This window comes from Dicentrarchus labrax, unplaced genomic scaffold, assembly GCF_905237075.1.
Source record: "Dicentrarchus labrax unplaced genomic scaffold, dlabrax2021, whole genome shotgun sequence".
Lineage (NCBI taxonomy): Eukaryota > Metazoa > Chordata > Actinopteri > Moronidae > Dicentrarchus > Dicentrarchus labrax.
The window spans coordinates 14,905,232-14,924,466 of NW_026136722.1; the positions used below are offsets into that span (position 1 = coordinate 14,905,232).

Consider the following 19,235-nt stretch of genomic DNA (forward strand, 5'->3'; position numbering starts at 1 on the left):
AACTGATCTAAATCAACTGACAGCAGTCCTGCAACCTAAATTTACTGCATATTAGGGGCTTAACCATTTAGCCAGTTGATTGACTGTCAGAAAATCAATTAACAAATCAAGCAGTAATAATCATTTATTAATTATTAACCAATTAATGGCTTTTTGAGACATTTGGCAAACAAATATTCCAAATATCAGCTTCTCAAATGTGAAGATGTTCTTTCATTTATGACATTATAAATTATAACATATTTAGTTTTTTGACTGTAGGTCACTTTGGGGAAGTTGTGAAAGGTATTTGATTGCTAAAATAATCAATAAAAAATGAAAATGATTCTTTGTTTTTGCACACCTAAGGCATTATAACGCACAATTTGTTAAATAACTAATATATACTTTAAAACAATAGTTTGAGTTAGATGAGAAGATATTAATCTCATGTCTGTACTGTAATCCAGCAGCCGGTTAGCTTAGCTTAGCATCCAATGATAAAGGATTAAAGGAATCAGCCTTGCAGCACCATCTAAAGCTCGCTAATTAACAAGTTACACCTTGTTTGTTTAGTACAAAGTGTGTGAAAAGTGTAAAAAGGACACGTTGTAATTCCCTGGGGGGTTGTGTGCTGGACTATTTCTTGGCAAGTTTGTTGTCACCATGAGGTTTCCAGAGAACAAGATATCTTAGTAGCTTGTTGTCTTCAATCCACAGGATCAAATAATACCAAAACTAGCATCTTAATTCATCATCAGGACTAAATTAGTTGAAAATTAATAGGAGGGTAAATGTGAAACTCGCTGTGTGGTGTGTTTTTTTGAAGTGATGCTGGGTGTTTTTCAGGATGAGCCTGCTGTGTGTGTGTTTGTCTGTGAGTGTGCGTGACTGGTGGTGATCACCTGATCGGTTGTCTTGGCTTCGAAGCATCACTTCCTCAACACAGTCGGAGGGGAACCAGCCTGTGCGACCCCTGACCGTCCCCTCCCAGTACCCGCCCTCGCCAACACTCAACACTAGAGGGGAGGGCAGGAAAGAGCGGCATGTCAGGAAAAGGCAACACAACACGCACCGACACACACACACACACACACACACCACACACACAGAGACACCAATGAGAAATGAACACACACAAAAACACAACAACATTACACAGACAGAAAGGAAATCATGTAGACGCACACACGGACATGCAAACCTCCTACATACTCACCAAGACATACATACCTGGCAACACCTTAGACTCACTCACAAACACACACATATTCATACCTGCAGACATTGAATACAAACATATATAGAGACCTTACACTCATGTTAGGACATGGCCATTTTACAAACTCATCTGAAGACACTTGGAACTCGCCCGGGTGCTGATCTGTTTCTGAAACCGATAGATACCTTTTACACCTGGTGTTAACATGCATCTCCTCTAAGTATTAAGTATGTCTTGGTGTTGTTTATCAGCGCTACACTGAAAAAAGGAACATGTTGGATTAACTTAATTCAATAGTGGACATTGGTTGTGCACAGATGTTTTGCTTTGGCAGCAACTTAAACAATTGAGTTAAATTAACACAAGTTATTCATGTTGTGTTGATACAGTGTGATTGAAACATGTTTTGATAAAGTAATTTGAGCACTTAGAACATTTTAATCCTTCACAATAAAATACTTTATTTCAACACTATTCAATAACTTTTACTCCAATACTATTTGATCACTTAAAGGTTGACTGTATACAGTCAATTTACTGTTTGGCATTCATATACACATATTCATTTTCTTGCTGGTAATGAGGTGAGAAGACTGACGCCACTCTCATATATGTTTGTTAAATATGTTTAGTTACCACCAGCAGCTTGTTAGCTTAGCTTAGCACAACGACTGACTGAAAGCAGGTGGAAACAGCTAGCCTGGCTGAGTTCAAAGATAACAAAATCGATCTACCAGCACCTATAAAGCCCACTAATTAGCACAATATACCTGTGTCTATATCGTTTTATCTGTACAAGAAGTGTATAAACAACTGGTGGTTTTTATGAGGAGTTTATGGTTACAGATAAGAGACTGATATTAATCTTATTTTCCAAAATTCCCCAAAACTCTGGAGGCCAAGAAGTCCATCCACTTGTAGTGTTGGCGGTAATTCTCAACATCTCCAGGCTTAACTGAAAATAAAACATTTTCATTTTCTGGTTCCCTCACATTGAAGTGGGTGTTTTGAATGGGTTTTTGGTTAGATGCCTGAAATAAGGTGTGTGGTTAACACAAGCGTAAGAAATTCTACACGTTTTCTCCTGCGAATATTTCTGTAACTCCACTTGTGAATTTAGAGACTACAGAAGTTGTCGCGACATTAAACATCAGCACGCCGAACACAGAGACTTATCTACTAACTAGTCGGCCTTCACAGCCTCGTTGTGTGTACAAATGCTCTTTACAACTCAATCAATACACGGTGACACTAAAGATGTTTGTTTATAGCCTAATGTTTGCTTTTTACCTCTGGTAATCACATTTACGCTTCAAGAATGGTGGTTCATTAAGATTATCTTGCTGAGTAGGCTATCATAAACCTTTGTTTTCCATGTAGTTTAAGTACTGCAATAATAAAAACCAAATGTAAGAATCTCATTTGCTTTCTTCTGAAGGAACCAGGGGCGCTAACTTCTGGATTGGCCTACAAAAATACGTCATCCCTGCGGCACACTTCTGGTGATATGATATGTATCATGATTCAGGGTTATGATTCAATATATTGCGATATATTGCAGAAGTGTAAGTAAGGTGATACATTGCGATTTTAAAAAAATCTAATTTTGGGAAAAGTGTATAAAGTTTTTTATATAAAGACAGTTGAGATCTGCATTTGTATCACAGTCCCTTTAACACACAGTCCTCAGTCTCCGTTTACAACACTGCTATCTAACGGTTGGGGGTTTAAACACAGAAATCAATACAGTGTTTTTAAGAATGAATACAATATCACAAAACAAAATATTACGAAAAACAATATTTTTGGATATTTTCTTACACCCTAAACATGACCCGAATGGTTAAATCTGTCATCAGCTATGTCCCCATATAACGTAAACTTAAAACCTACAATAGTCAGGTGGCTCTAAAATAAACATCAACAGGATGCTCATGTGTCTCTATGCCCTGTGCAGGCATTTGTTTGGTAACAGTTTTGCCAGAACACCTAAATAAACTGATGGTTTGACTGGGCTGCTGTGTTTGTGCTGGATGATAGTATTCGCTGTGGTGTTATTGCCACAGGATATTTGCCAGTGTTGAAGTAGTCAATGTCAGGAAGATAAATGAAATGTTCTTGTGATGCAGCATCTTGCTTCGTGTCCAAAATACTTCATCAGTTAGCTAAATGGTGCTAGCTTAAAAGCTGCTAATTAAATCTCCCCTCTGAAATTGTGAAACCCCTGCAGTCAGCAGCTTACATATTACAAGGAACTGTTTGGGGCTACGCCAAAGCCCCAAACAGAGAGGATCTACTTTACAGGTAACCCCTTGTTAACATTTATATGTTTTAAAGGTGTCTATAATGTTGCTTTGCTTGTTTTCTGAATGTGCCTTCAATTCATTTTTTACCAGCGTGTGGATGGTAAAGTCTGATTTATTTGGAAGTTCACGTCTACACCAGGTGTAAAAATCATCCCAGACACCGACTCCCAACCACACAGACACTTTGAATTCACATGGAAGACAAAATACAGTATTATGTTTCAGCACACACACATATACACAGTGAGCATCATGAGATGAATATGCACATGTACTCACCTTTGACCCTGTCTCCCTTGTTGAAGCTGATTTCTCGCTCTCCCTGGGCAGAGTGTGATCGAGTAGCTACAAAGACTCGTCCTGGGACGGCGCTGTAGAGGCGTCTCCGCTGGCCCGCGGTTTGTCCAGCTGTGCTTGCAGGGGCAGGCCTGGGTGGAAGGAGCACAAGGTGGGGTGGAGGATTTACAACACCAATTTTAAAAACCAAAGGCCCCTTTATTTAAGGTTTATTAATTAAAATAAACAAAAAAATTTTTTTTTTTTTTTTTTTTTTTAAAAAAAAGAAAAATTTTTTTTTTTATTTATTTTTTAAAAAAAATAATTTAATTAAATTTATTTAAATATAAATTAATTAATTTATTTTTTTTATTATTAATTTTAAAAAATAAAAAAAAAAAAAAAAAAAAAAAAAAAAAAAAAAAAAAAAAAAAAAAAAAAAAAAAAAAAATTTTTTTTTATAAATATAAAAAAAAATTTTTTTTTAAATAAAAAAAAAAAAAAAAAAAAAAAAAAAAAAAAAAACCAACAACGGCATAAGAAAAAAAACCAAAATAAAAAAAAAAAAAAAAAAAATACCACTAATAAATGATTTATACACTAATCAAAACATAACTATGAATTTTAAACTCCATTTCTGCCAATAGATCCACCTAAATGTTACACACTGGACCTTTAAGGACTCTTTTAGGACCTGCAGACACCCGGTACAAAGTCTCAAAAGGACTTTAACCAGCCTAGATGAAGAGAACTCACCCCCCCCCCCCTCCCCCTCCCCGCCCCCCTCTTCCCCCCCCCCCCTCCCTGGGGGGGGGAGGCGTCCTCGCCCCTCTGGGACTGCTGGAGCTTCGCAGGGTTCCTGTATGTTTATAGCCCTGAGAGAGACAGAGGGGGAGAAAGATGAGAAAACATACTGAATACAAGATGCTTACATGTTACTTATATATTTATATGTTTCACATTATTGTAGCTACATACAATATTAACTATTGTATCCTGTCCTTCGCTGTGACAACTTCTCATTCTCTGATTTCCATATCTATAATAAATTATAAAAACTACCCTAATGCCATAGACTGTGCACATAGCGCACATAATGCTTATAAAATTATAAACCTAATGTCTCATAAATTATGTAGTTTTATTACATGATGTTGTGTGTTTATGGGCTGTCACTCAACATGACCACTCATCCTAAAGAGGGTGATGACGAGAGCCTGTGACTTTGTGATTTATTTTCTGCTGCACAACGCATAATAACTAAAGTACACGGATGGCTTATGCAAGAAAGCAAGATATAAGTTGCTGCAATAAGTACTGTTCACCAGTAGAGGTTGATAAAGGTCATCCCTTCTATTGTATAATCCCTTCAAATGTTATAATTTGTTTTAAAAGTGTTGGGATGCAGCTGCTCACGCCTCCACCTGTGGAAAAGGAATATTCATCATCTGGCCATGAACCATTTCTCTCAGCTGTCAGGTTTACAGAAAATGATGAATCTACCTTTTCTTTTATTGGAACAAACATCAAACATCTCAAATTAATCAGACAACTCAACAGAAATCCAAATCACAAGCAACACTACTTTCTGGCCATTCAAATAAAATACTGAGGACTAAGTGGATAAAACCTTCCAATCAGATGCATCCTGGGTAGAAAAAAGCATCCCATTATAGCCGCAGCTTGGGCAGTTTGGTAGAAAGGTCCTTCTAATCGCTACAGCTTTCCAATACACACTGATTTCCAGTTCAGCAATGACATTTTAATATTTAATATTATTGCATACAGTACGACGTCTTGTTCAGTGATTGATTGTTGATCATAAAAACTACATATAATGCATTAAATGTAGGTGTGCTAAAAAAAACAACAAATAGCCTGTGTTGTGTTTTATTTTCAGCATAATGACAATAATACTGAAATGCAAGTTACGTCTGAAGGAATAAATTAAATTCAGGAGCAGTTAACAAATCAATAAGTGGAGTTTGTATTTACCAAATTATTTAAGTTATTTTTATAATAATTCAGCAATGTGTGTAGTTGCTCGTTGGGAAGTAAATGTAAATTTTGAGTGGTAAAAAGCTCCAGAGACCTCAAGGTGAGGTTGTTTTGTCAGCTGCTGTTTCCAATGTGAAGATTTTAATCTATGAGCCTCATCATTCACACACACACACACACACACACACACACACACCACACACACACACCTGCACAGAGACAATGTTGGTCGCTGGGGCGTTGGGCACTGCCATCCAGTCTGGCAGGTTCATGCTGCTGTCACTGTTGGCCCGGAGGAAGGGATGAGGGTGGGGTATTGTCAGCGTCCGGGAACTCTCCCGCCTCTGGGGGGCGTACTTCGGAGACTCCACAAAGGGAACTGGGAGGTGAGGGGAGATCAGATTTTCACTGTCACTGCTCTTATTTTGCACATGCTCATACTCCACATAATCTAATCCATGTTTCTTTATAATTTCATCCCGGATCTCTGGATAAGGCTACATGTGGACACTTTTCTATATTCCTTTGTATATTCTAGTTTTCACAGCTGCGTCCTTTCCCCTGTGAAGATGCAGTGTATAATTTGAGATTAGTAAAATGTCTAACATTATAGGACATAAAAAATCTCCAAACTGGCATGAAAACTGGACCTCAGCTGCTTACCCACATCTGTATCCCGGTGGTTTTTGATAATTTCTCCCAGCTCAAAATGGCCGGACATAACAGCCACCTGATAAGAACACACATACAACATTTTTGGACACAGTCATATGGCAAATGCACAAAATGAAAGAGTGGAACAAACGCTAAACTGGTTCTCCCATAATTACTGTAGGTAGCTTCATGGGTGCTTTTACTGAAGCATTATTCTTTTTCTAAATGACCAAATTTTGCTGTTTCTCTAAACTTGCACCATCTGATGGCAACATTTAAAAGTGATGGAAACTAAATTCATGACCGTGGTGTGTTTATATATTTATAAACATACAGATCACATTCCCCTGGTGATTTGTACAGAAACACACAAACACACTAAAACCTTTTTATTTTACTTTGTTTAGGTTCAGTTTTGGTGTTTTCTTCACTGCATTTGTAATTACAGTTCTACTTCAACAAGCAACATGTCCATGATGATTCTCAGTCATCCAAGTAATAGATTATCAAAAACATATGAGTACTTCCACGTGAGAACATATTTTTGGATTCTTTCCACCAATGCACAAATGCTTTTGACCTTTTTTTTTCACTACACAGGTCAGCACACAATCCAGCCAATTTTAAAGCTTTCTCCCTGTTGCCTCCTTTCTTGTTTTCTGTCTCGCTCACACACACAAACACAACAGATTGTCTCAGCTGGCTTTTTCTGCACTGACAGAGTTAATGTATCCAGATTAAGGGGTCACATGCAATCCTGCCACCTGGGACCTCTGTGTGCATCGCAGCACAATAATGGTTTAAAGTGAAATTAGGCCCCGGCACTTTCTGCTACGTTAACTTAATAAGACACTAAACCATACAACCACCCAACATGCATAATTACCCAGCCAGGCACTCAGCCATTACCTGAAAGGGGGTCTGCCCACTGTTGTTCTTTGTGTCTTTATTTGCTCCCCGGTAGAGCAGAATTCGTGCACAGCTTTCCTGCAACAAACGATGTTGATTAATGTACATTAATCGTAAAATATAAATTACATAATCACTGCTTAATGTAGATGTAATTTGTTCACATGTATGCATTCGCTTTAGAAAGCACAGCATTTCCTTGTGTGACAATTTTACTGCAAATATGCTGGATATTAAATATTCAATGAAACATGCTTTTAAAGTAAAGTGGTGTGAAAAAAGTTTATAATACAGGATATTATTCATTCTTTCAGGTTAATACATTTTTCAAATAGCTCTGATTTCATCTGTTTTGTGAGAAAGATACATAATTTAATTGGAATTCAGGAATAAGGGTCTTCTCACATTCATGATGATGATCAATTATTTAGCAAACGTAAAAAGAGCATTTATGTGGCTTTGATCTTGTTAAACTGTCTGTTCACAAAATGAAGGTGTTCTGTTCAACCTTTATTTTAACTCTAACTAACTCAGAAATACATAAGGTAGAGACCTCATTTACAATATAACACAATAACAAAAATTACATAAGTAAATAAAAGCTCCTAGAAACCAAGAATCACAAATAAGAAGTCTAGATTAAAAAAATAAGCCAAAACAATAAAACATTGAAGTAAAGCAATTCCAATTTAAAGCAATGAATGAAAGTGAAATTTTAATTGCCCTAAGGATGTAAATGAGGTAAGCTTTAGATTGTTCCGCATGTTATTCCAAGTTGGGCACAATGAGGAAAAACTGGATTTTCCAAGCTGAGGAAAAACAGTTGGCACCTGTAACGTAATCCAATCCTTTGATCGTGTTTGATAAGGGCTCACATTTAAAGACAGCAACAAAGGAATGTAAGGGGGTAAAAAACAAGCAAGGGCTTCATGAATAAATACAACCCAGTGTCTATAACACCTCACAGATGGAGAGAGAGAGAGAGGGCCACCCAACCTTATCATACAGGTCACATTTTCTCTACTGTATAAAAGCTGACATTTCATCTCATGAAAGAGTGTTTCTACCTTGTTGTATAAAGCACAGATGTGCAAGGCAGTGTTTCCAGAGGCATTCTGGGAGGAAGAATCCGCCCCATAGAAGAGGAGGTGCTCCAGATGCTGTGAGTTACCATTCTGACAGGCCTGGGTGATCATGGAGGAGCAGAGGAAAGAGGCAGAGGAGGCAGGAAGATGTGAAAAGGGCAAAAAGTTAATAAAAAAAACAAACACAAGGTGTACCGAAGAGTAAAAGAGGAAGGATTTATGTGATTGTTTAATAAAGAGAACAGAGAGGCAGAGAAGCAAACAAGGATGAAGACGAGAGTGACACAAAGAGAGGAACAGTTATAAAGTGACACCACGTTTAATTAACGCCAGCTCCAAACTCAGAGGGCGAGAACACAGTAAGAGAAAGCAAGTGAGATCCAATTATACCAATAATCATAGTTCGTCAGCATTTACATACAGCATCAGCAGAAATGGGCATCAAAACTATAAACATGTTCCACTTTTCTTAGTAACTGTTATTATTTAGGATTTATGTGTTTTAGTTTTCAGTTATACCACGGCATTAAATAAACATCGAACGCTCATTTATGATTGGTTAACAGCTCTCCATTAGTAATCACATATCAGGACACCTATTAAATTGCAGGTCAATCATAGCAACTTAACTTAACTTCACTTTTTATCCTTTGTAAGGGACAATAGTAGGAGCCTGACAATGAATGTGATATTAACAAATAATTCAGTGGAGTACATTTTCACCTACACTTCAATCAAGTGCAATATCATCCACATAAGTAGCCTGCAGATATGACCTGAATGAAACAGAACTTAAATTAGTATCAGTGGTAACACTCATGTTTACCCTACTGTTCATGTAAAAATGGCTGCTGTGAAAAAAGTCTTTAATATATAAAACTCAGGGGAGGGGACTGACGACACACATAAAACAACGTCATTTGTATTGGATTTAGTGGAGATTTTTGGTGTTGATTGAACCCTGCAAAAGAAATGTTATGCAAACACTGAATACTTACAATTTGGGGGATTAATGGGAATATTGAAGACATTATATATATATATATATATATATATATATATATATATATAGGCTTATGGTTAATCCAATCCAGATCTCTGTATCATGCTAAACTGTGTCAAATCCAGGATTGGGGAGTGATGGATTACATGTTACTGAGTTACGTAATCAGGATACAAAAAAGGTAACTGTAATCCATTTCAGATACAGAAAAAAAGATGTAATAAGATTACAGTTAAATTTAGTATATTATTTAGCAGGATTACAATTTTAAAATACATCAGTTTTTTTAAATACACTGAGCAGAGGACACATTGTTAATGCTAAAATCTTATTTTAAAAGCTTGTTCTGTTGTCTTATAGAATACACTTACATCAATACATTTATTTTCTCTTGTTTTTATTTACATATTTGGTGTTGAGCTAATCCAGAATGAACAGAAAGTAATCAAGTTACAATACTTTAATATTGTGATACTTGGATTAGGTTACTGACTACATTTTTACCAGGTAATAAGTGTATTGGATTACATTTTAAAAGTTACCCTCCCAACCCACGCACACACGCACACAGACAGTATAAGATGGAGGCCAAGAGTGTCTGGGAGAGCTGAAGAGACAGATGCTGATGAAGTGTGGGTGATCACACTGAGACAAAGAGGCTGATACCTTTATTTTTCTGTCCACTCCACTGCTGGAATATGAGGCCACAGAATCAGGATGGATGGGATGAAGGGTGAAAGGAGTCCGAGATAAAAGATGAGAGTATGCAGTGTTTCATGGCATGAATGTTTTTTTTGACGTAGACACAGTTGTTGTACATACGCAGAAACTGCAACACAGAGTAGACTGCACATTACAAACAGGATGCATGCACACTTGTGCATTCAAACAACAGAAACTAAAACCCCAAACACCCCAAGGCCAGACTTTTTTTCTCATGCTTTCATAGCACGTCCCCAAATAGACACAAATTAGGCCACTGACCCCATTAGACTGAAAGATTTTGCTCCAAGGTTCCTCTAACAAAAGTTTTGCTGTTGTTTGCAGTGTAGAAATAACTGCATACACAGCTCATGAGAGATAATGCAAGAAATAATGAAACCTGTGGTTAAATCATTTCTATATTTGAATATATATTCTCTCAATTTATCCAAAATCCCTTTTTAAAGACCCTCTGAGGGAGTCCCTTGAGGTCTTAGGGGACCCAAATAATGCCCACACACGTACCTGATGTGTCTCATCCCAGCCGTTCTCGTCCCTGATGCCCAGCTTGGCTCGGTGGAAAAGGAGTGTTTCGCAGCAGGAGGTGTCTCCCCCTGTCAGCACAGTGTGGTAGAGCGGTGTCAGCCCTCGTCGGTCCTTATAGTCCGGAGACGCACCGTGAGACAGCAGGACCTGCAGAAAAGGTAAACCACATGTACAGGCAATTCTCAAATAATGGTAGTAATCATAACAGTAAGGGAGTGTAATAAAGTATGCAATTATTACTATGCAGTAAATTAATGATGACTTTTATGAGCTAACATCACAATAATAAAACAGCAGCAAGGAAAAATATCTTATGGTGGTTTTCAATTTAAAGTTGAGGAATATTCATGGAATTTTAAATCAGGAAGGGAGCACATAGCCGGGGGTTCATTGAGGTCATGCAACACCTCAGGCTGGAGAGCATTATGTATTCAATAACAGTCTGCTGTAAATCTTTATGCAGTTTAGCAGCTGTTCTCTTTCCTTTGTGGAAAACATGGACCCTGACAATGTAACACATGCTATTATCTCCCCCTGAATGAGTCTCCTCTCTACAGGTACATGTCTTCTTGGCAATTTGGGAGCTGAAATTCTGGATAAATGCCTAAAATGTAAATGTGCAGCACACCTTTAAACCAGGCAATCTCAATTTTAATGTATTTTTTTCTCTATCTGGTGGAATAGAATAACAGATTGTTTTGTCCATGTGCATTTTGTGTGTGGGTGAGTGTGGACTGCTGAGTGGGAGGGTCTGTTTATTCTGTCTTCAGCTTGTTTGCTTATACAGTAACACAAATTAAGATAATACTGCATCAGTTTCAGGGCAAGCATCCATCTTGCAGATATATAGCGTGGACTAGCTTGGAATTTTCTCCTTTTATGGTATGACAATGAAAACTCATTACTTGTTATGATTAGATAACAGCAATCCTATAAAAGGACAACAACGTGCGTGAATGTTTACCAGCAGGGCTGTATGGCGGTGGCCTCGAACTGCCTTGTGTACCGGTGTGAGTCCATCTTTGGCACGGAAGTCAATATGAGCCCCTCCCTCCACCAGGACCCGGATGGGCTCACCTCCACCCGGCTCACACTGCACCGCCAGGGACAGAGGAGTCTCTGGCGGACACACACACAAGGAGATTCAAATTAAGTTTTTAATGGTCAGAAAGATTGTTCTAGAGCAGGAGTCTGAAAGTCAAATTATTGTGGGGGCACTGGCCTGATTGTTTGCTCCTAGGGGGGGCCGCTTGAAGACTCAGTGGGAAACTTTCAGCAATAAATTTCAACTATTTACACTCAGACTCCTTGCTTTAATATTCTTGAACAACGGCAGCTTTCTCCTTGCAGGTTAGACAGAAAACAAAAACAAAAACAACTGTCCACCTCATTCTTTTATGTTTAAAATACATTTTGGAGTTGAGTGCACTGCAGTAAATCAGGATTCTGCTGATTGTAACTAATGTGTTTATGGCGACAAGCTCCAAAGTTTGCAGCTTGCTTTGTCAAAGAATACTTTCTTGTAAACAAAAATGATGTTTACATTCAGAGTTTTCTCACCAAAACGCCTCCTGTTTATCCTCTAGATCTAATAAAAAAACTGAATGCATTTCCTTCCTCATAAAACTCCTAAAAAAAAAAATCCTATGTTTACATCCATGTTTACTAGCCTGTAGTCTTTCTCCTCCCTACCTTTATGACCACATTGCTACACTTGTACATTACTGCCACCGACTGTTCAGCAGCAGAATAGCGTGAAACCAACAACATGGTGTGTGAATTGTGCAGCCCACGTCAACAAACACACCCATAGCGCTGCTGGTGATCAAAAACTCCACGTCTTTAAGTCTGAAATAAACCAGTCTTCAGGCATGCAATGACTGTTCACAGTTTTTAAGTCTACAATGTTTACCATGTCCCATCTTAGTTAGATGTTAGTGAGGTAATTATTGTTATTTGAACTCCATGTTAGTGTACATCATCTGGAAACCATAAATATCTGCGCAAGATTCATTACACGTGCACTAATAACCGAACTACTGCGATGCACACGCTGGCCTGGTTCAGGCGGTGTAACGTATACTAGACTGAAACCTGGCATGCCTATCTGCAATGTTCCTTTACTTTATTTGACTCCATGTTACTAACTAACTGCCATTTACAAATGACCCCCGCCTGGTTCAGGCTAACTTATAGTTGGTTGGATGCCCCTGCCTTGTATCACTCTTGGCTAATAGAAAGCAATCGTTTGCTTTTGTCTTAATACGTAAGTAAGTATCATGACGTTAGCTGGGGACGTAATTTTACAAGTTAACGTTAGCCGACTATTATCCACTCAGACAATATTTTGCTAGTGATTTTGCTGACGTTACTGAGAAAGCAAGCTAAGGTTAGCCAGCCGGCTGCAGCCCAGCCAGGTTAAATATCCTGCAAACCAGCCAGATCAGCCCCATGAGTGTGGAGCGAGCTAGGTGATTGACATTATTGACCATTATCGTTCAATTTTGCAGCTTCAATAGAAAATCTAAGTGTTTGTCTAAACTAAAAAGCAGAAAAAGAAATGCGAAACAGTAAAACGATCGGGCTGTTTGCAGTCGGTGACCTTATGAAATTGTCATGTGAGCCGGTAGTTACATCTGTCGGAATTAAATAGGTTTTAATCCCAGTTTATTCTACTGCACACCCTGAGATAACTCAATTTACTCAGTTTTCCTGCAAATGATGAAATTCAGCTCTGCTAAAAAAAAAAGTCAGGCAAAATAAAAGCTTCTCTGGGGGTTTATCTCTCGATATCGGTTTCATCCTACAGGTAGCAGCGTTAGCTTCCAAGTAAATCCTAAAGCTGTTTTTCGTACCAATGCACTGATACTTTGCCAACTACGCTGACATCAAGTAAAGCAACAAATGGAATTTTTTCAAAATAAAAGCGATGCTGTGTCACAACGCCGTTAACCACACTGAGCACACTTGAACGTCTTCAGCAAGAAAGTTCAATGGCACCTAGAAGGATCATGGCATTCAAAGTGTTCCCAGTAAAAACAGGGTACAAAGCGCTGGCCGCCATGGCGACAAGAGAGTTTTTGGCAAAGAGGTAAGCGGCTGAGGGCTTTTATCTTCCAACAGCTTCTGTAGATCTCAGGTACAAATAATTTGGGGAAATGTTTTGACTGCACTTCCTGTGAAGTTACCATGTCAGTTTGACTTAGGAAATGCCCATTAAAGCGATTCCCTTGGCAAAGATGGAAGTGAGCCTGACAGGAACCACATTGAATACGGTAGAATTATTTTATGCCCTATTAAAGGCACTGTGAGTCCTCCGCTGAGCAGAAAAGCATGAAGAAAGAGCTTCATAAAGACAAGCAGGGTCAAATATAACAAGTGTTCACAATGTTAGGGGTGTCTAAGTCCCAGGATCACAGAACAGAGTCTTTCTATAGGCTTTTGATCGCCTCTTTGCTCTGCACAGACTGCCAAAGACCCTAATAGTTACTGGACTGTCAGAACATCTTCACACGGCCCCACAGTAAAGCAGAAACCATATGAAGCCATGAAAATACCATCACAATATGATGTGAGTGGAGCATTTTAGTGAGCAGGGGGGGCTCATCAGGGCTCTCTGTTGCCCCCCGGTGTTATGAAGCCAAAGTGTGTTTCACACCCGTGATGACAGGCTGTGTTTTGTGTTTTGACACTTGCTCCCAGAGCGGCTGGAGTGACACACACCCAAACTGTAAATGAGCCGTCTGCTGCGCCCCCTAAGCACTAACAGGATCCGGGAAAAGCCACCAAATTGTGAACAGCACTGGCGCAGATCCTTGACAAAGTGTTAGGCCAACATACTGCAGAGCCGAGGGCAGGAAACGGAAGGGGGAGGTTTGTTGTTTGCAGAGAGTTTAAAAAACGAGTTTTATACAGGTCATGAAGCTGCTGGCCACCAGCGTGCTAATTTAACCAGGAGGAGATGGTTAACAGCTTGGGGTTGTTGAATCTCAAATACATGTTTATATGTTTGATTGACAGACACAACAATACAATAAACAGAGGGAGACCGATGAAGGAAGAGATTTGACGGTATGTGGGTGTGTAGATGGATTTATATACACTATACACAGATGGATGGATGAAATTAGCCCTAACAAGTGAAATCAAATCTTTTTTTTTTTTGCAATAATTGCACTTCAAAGAAAAATCTTTGTTCGGTTCCAGTACATTGAATGATTTTAAGGTTTTACTTTAGTTAACTCCCTCAGAGCCACTGCATCAGTAACTTAATAAGGTCACTTGTCTAAGTCTAAGTCTAAGCTCAAGACTCAACCAAGGTTTCTATCAACTGCTGCTCTTTAGTGAAACAAGGTTAGGTTATGCACTGATGCTAAACTTGAGACAGTGAGGTTTATTTTCTTTTAGCTTTTGTAAAATAATTTTATCCTTCTTGTTGTAAGCCATTTTATTCATCTCATGAATGAGATGATTTTCATGTGTAAAGAACTATGCTATCTGTTATCATTATGGACAGATGAGGAAAATGCTAAATGACAGAAGGAAGGTGACAGGTCTTCAGGCTCTGTGGGACTCCTTACCGCCGGTGTCAGAGTCCTGGTAGTTGGGATCGAGGCCTTTGTCTATGAACTTGACCATCTTGTCCACAGCGCTGGTTTGGATATAATCCATGAATTTCTTCAGGCTGGCCTATGTGAGGAGAGAAAAGTGCTGCTGTTTGTACTGTATGTGCATGTGAAGGACAGTACAGTACAGTATAGCACAGTGCCGTACAGCACATATGGTAAATTAAGAAAGGGACAATGTATATGTATATATATGCACAAATGTACTTACACTGACATTCATACTGTACTGATTTCACTGTCAGTACATTTATATGACTGAAACCAGCAATTTAAACCCTTCAGAGATCCAACTTCAGGATGAATGGGCTTCATACCTTAGTGTGCAGTTTAGCCAGTTGCTTCTCATCCAGATTGGTCTGTTTGTACACCCTGGTCTTGTATCGAAACTAAACCCGAGGGAGAAAAAGAGAGAGGAAGTGAAGAGTTAATCCTAACACAGAGAGCGTTTGTCCTTAATTCTCTTAGCTTTTGGCCTAGATCCACAAAATGGGGCCTGCAGATTTATTGTACAGAGACGCTTTATCTGGTTTGCTATACAAACCTCTTCTTCTACTTCACTGAAGACAAGAATTGTGAAAGAAATGTTCTGGCTTAAAGGCGGTTTAGAGCCTCCTCTGGGTCATAAGATAGCATGAAAAGAAGGCGACAGCCTCTACAGAAGTTGCTCTAAAGAGAGTGCTGTGACACTGCTCTAAGAAGTGTGTATGGAACTTCATTCATAAACCAGGGTTATTAATATTTTATAACCTTAACTTCAGCAACACAAGGGATATTTACAGTAAATGTAGTCTGAACTGTTGCCTTTTTTTACTTCAGTCATCTGGGATCTGGTTGCAAAATATAAAAAGTTGGGAGTCACATAATGTTAGGCAAACAAGACAATCATAATGTACTGCACTGATCTTAATGCTCTGATATATAAGACTCTATTTGGTCCAACAGCACCTACAGCGCACATGGTTGAAGTTTTTCTGTTTCTTTTTTGACTACTGCATTATTGGATAACAGTGACATCTTGAGGACATGCAGGCTGCATCACAGGAAGGACTGGACTCGCACCTCTAAATATGGTACCCCTTTCTCAAAGGACTGTGGGTACTCTCTGAGCAGCCTCTCCTCCTCCAAAAACTTGGCATCATGGCCGTCCGTGGCGGGCTGGAACAGGCCATAGTTCAGGACGTCTCGCAGAGATTCGGTGAGGGAGCACAGGACCTGTTGCTTGGCTTTCCACACCGTGGCATCTGGGTTAAACCGCAAACATTTCTGCAGGAGAGACAGAAGAAGTGACTCAGTTTGAAGTTCAAAGACGAATGATCTTGGCTTAACTGGAAAACGCTATGTGTGAAGGAATTAAAAACCTTTCCTTACATTAATAAACATGTTATCATGTGAAGATTATAAACAGTTGTGGTTTACAAGTGATTAATAAACTATTTGAAAAAATAAGCAATTAAAACAAGGTAAGAAATATAAAAAGGAACAAAAGTGACGTCAACACGTAATAAATAAAAGTTATATTAAACCTAAAGAAGAACTGATGTTGAAGATGATAAAGATCCAGCCAGACTCAGCTCATTGTATGCATCAAGCCACCCTCTGGTTTCTCCAGTCAATGGTAGAAGCTACTGCCACTCCCAGAGAAGAGAAGTCTGGGAAATATGATACATTTTGTATAACAGAACAATATTTTCCCGTCCCATTTATCATCTTGTGTCCCCTGAAGTTTATCTTTGGACCACTTGTAGAGGTCACCACTGACCTACAGACAATCCTGTAGCAGTGGACGCTCTAGCCTGAGTGACTGCAGCACACTGAGGCTGTCCCCCCTCTGAACCAGCAGGGGGAGACAGCGCCAGAGTAAAGTGGGTGATCCCCTGTGGCCCTAGTGAGGAGACTGGATACGCCTGGCCGTTTGGTGCAGCTTTAAGTGTCTCTGGTGGGGTCGTGAATGGCCAAATGCATAAAGGCTCAGAGGCACAGTCAGCAAAGTGGAACGTAACTCACTACACAGATGGCTGACAGACGGTTTTTGGCACTGCTCTCTCTCTCTCTCTCTCTCTCTCTCTCTCTCTCTCTCTCTCTCTCTCTCTCTCTCTCTCTCTCCCCCTCTCCCTCTCCCTCTCCCTCTGTCTCTCCTTGGCCAGAGTGGAACTGGGTTGTTCTCTGACCTTGAGGCAGCAGCAGGATGATTGGCCCATGCAGAGTACAGCCAGCTGCAAGGATCCCTGCCTCTTACTGCATTACTGCATGGGCTCTTGTCTCTAGCCAACACTTATTCTAACCCAGAACATTCGCTCAGTCATTGTCACTCATCCTAATCTCTTCACACACACACACATAGACACACACAGACACGTTTTTGTGTGTTTCTGTGTGTGTGTGTGTGTGTGTGTGTGTGTGTGTGTGTGTGTGTGTGTGTGTGTGTGTGTCCTACAGAGAAAAAGAGATAAAACCCTGCACGGGGGTTTTGTGCAGAGGAGTAACATAACATTTTCTCCCTCTATTTCATCCAGTGTCTCTGTTCGCGCACAGCCAACCCGGTCGCCACGGCAACCGGTTCATTAGTGGAGCAAGCTGCTTGTTGCCATAGAGACATCCCTGTGTTCCCTAGGAGATGGGGTACTGGGAGGGTGTGCATGTGTTAGTGTGTGAGTGTGCGCATGGGTTTTTTTTCTTTTCTTCTGCGTGTGTGTGTGTGTGTGCGTGTATATGTGTGTGTGTGTGCGTGTATATGTGTGTGTGTGTGTGTGTGTGTGTGCGTGTATATGTGTGTGTGTGTGCAGCGTGGCAAAAAGAAAGCGGAGTAAATGGGAGGGAAATGTCTAAGACTTTGAGTATGAGAGCGAATGAGGATGAAAAGGTGTGTCTGTTTGTATTAGATTAGGTTTCACACACACACACACACACACACACACACACACACACACACACACACACACACACACACACACACACACACACAGATCACAAGCCTACACACTGCACTTACAGTCCCAATAAAGGATGCAGACAAACACACTCTAAAATGAATCACAATCACAGCAGGAGAAAAATGAAGGACTGAAGGTTAAGGATTTAGTAATCACGCAGGAGGAATATTCCCACAGTCAGCCAGAACAATTATAAAACACTGATAATTATCATAAAATAATGGAGATTAAAATTTCTGTAATAACTTTGCTTTCGGGCCTAAAATGCTTCAGATAGTTGGAGATTTTACTGCGGCAGCCATGCTTCTCATTGGTCTGTATACCTCCAGTAATCTGATTGATCCCCAGCTTCTAACCGGCCAGCCAATTAGGGCTCATCAGATTCCTCATCCCCATCAGGCCTTCGAAATGCAACTTGGCTCTGTACATAGTCTTCCCACTGATTCGTCCTATATTACAGACATCTTGTACTGTGCAGTAAAGCACTGTACACTGCTGACTGTACAGTCACAGACAGCCTTGCAACTTGTTATAAGCCTACAGTTGTGCACTTGTAGTTGAGTGCTTGTAGCGCCCTCTAGTGGTCAGAGAGCTTTGTGTGTGTGTGTGAATTAAAGAAACTAAATGACTGCTGAGTATTGTTTCAGAATATAAAAATGTAAATGCCAGAATCATTTTTATTAATAATGTTTGTTCATGCTATATTCTGGCTTGAACTTGAAACACCAAGTGCTAACTGGTAGTCACAGTAAATATCCTTTACTTAAATAAAAGTACCATTGCAACAGTGTAAAAAATACTCCTAGTATCAGCTAAATGTATCAAAAGTAAAGGTCATTGTTGTGCAGAGGGAGATTGTTTTATCACATTATAAAATAATTAACATTGATGCATCAATGCGTTAGAGGCATTTTACTGTTGTAGCTGCTCGAGGTGGATCTAGTTTATATACAGTTCAGTAGTTTAGTGCAGTGTTTCCCAATCTAGAGGTCGGGCT

At 39.5% G+C, this 19,235-nt stretch overlaps 1 protein-coding gene across 1 annotated transcript in view; it reads right to left on the reverse strand.

Annotated features, from left to right (window-relative positions):
* shank1 (SH3 and multiple ankyrin repeat domains 1) overlaps window positions 1-19,235 on the reverse strand; it is a 74,319-nt gene that overhangs the window by 25,285 nt on the left and 29,799 nt on the right. Inside the window, 12 exon segments of the mRNA XM_051388765.1 lie at window positions 885-998; window positions 3,787-3,935; window positions 4,540-4,658; window positions 5,991-6,160; window positions 6,445-6,511; window positions 7,345-7,422; window positions 8,412-8,528; window positions 10,660-10,827; window positions 11,645-11,799; window positions 15,261-15,369; window positions 15,623-15,694; window positions 16,368-16,571. Coding sequence (XP_051244725.1) covers window positions 885-998; window positions 3,787-3,935; window positions 4,540-4,658; window positions 5,991-6,160; window positions 6,445-6,511; window positions 7,345-7,422; window positions 8,412-8,528; window positions 10,660-10,827; window positions 11,645-11,799; window positions 15,261-15,369; window positions 15,623-15,694; window positions 16,368-16,571 — 1,522 coding nt within the window.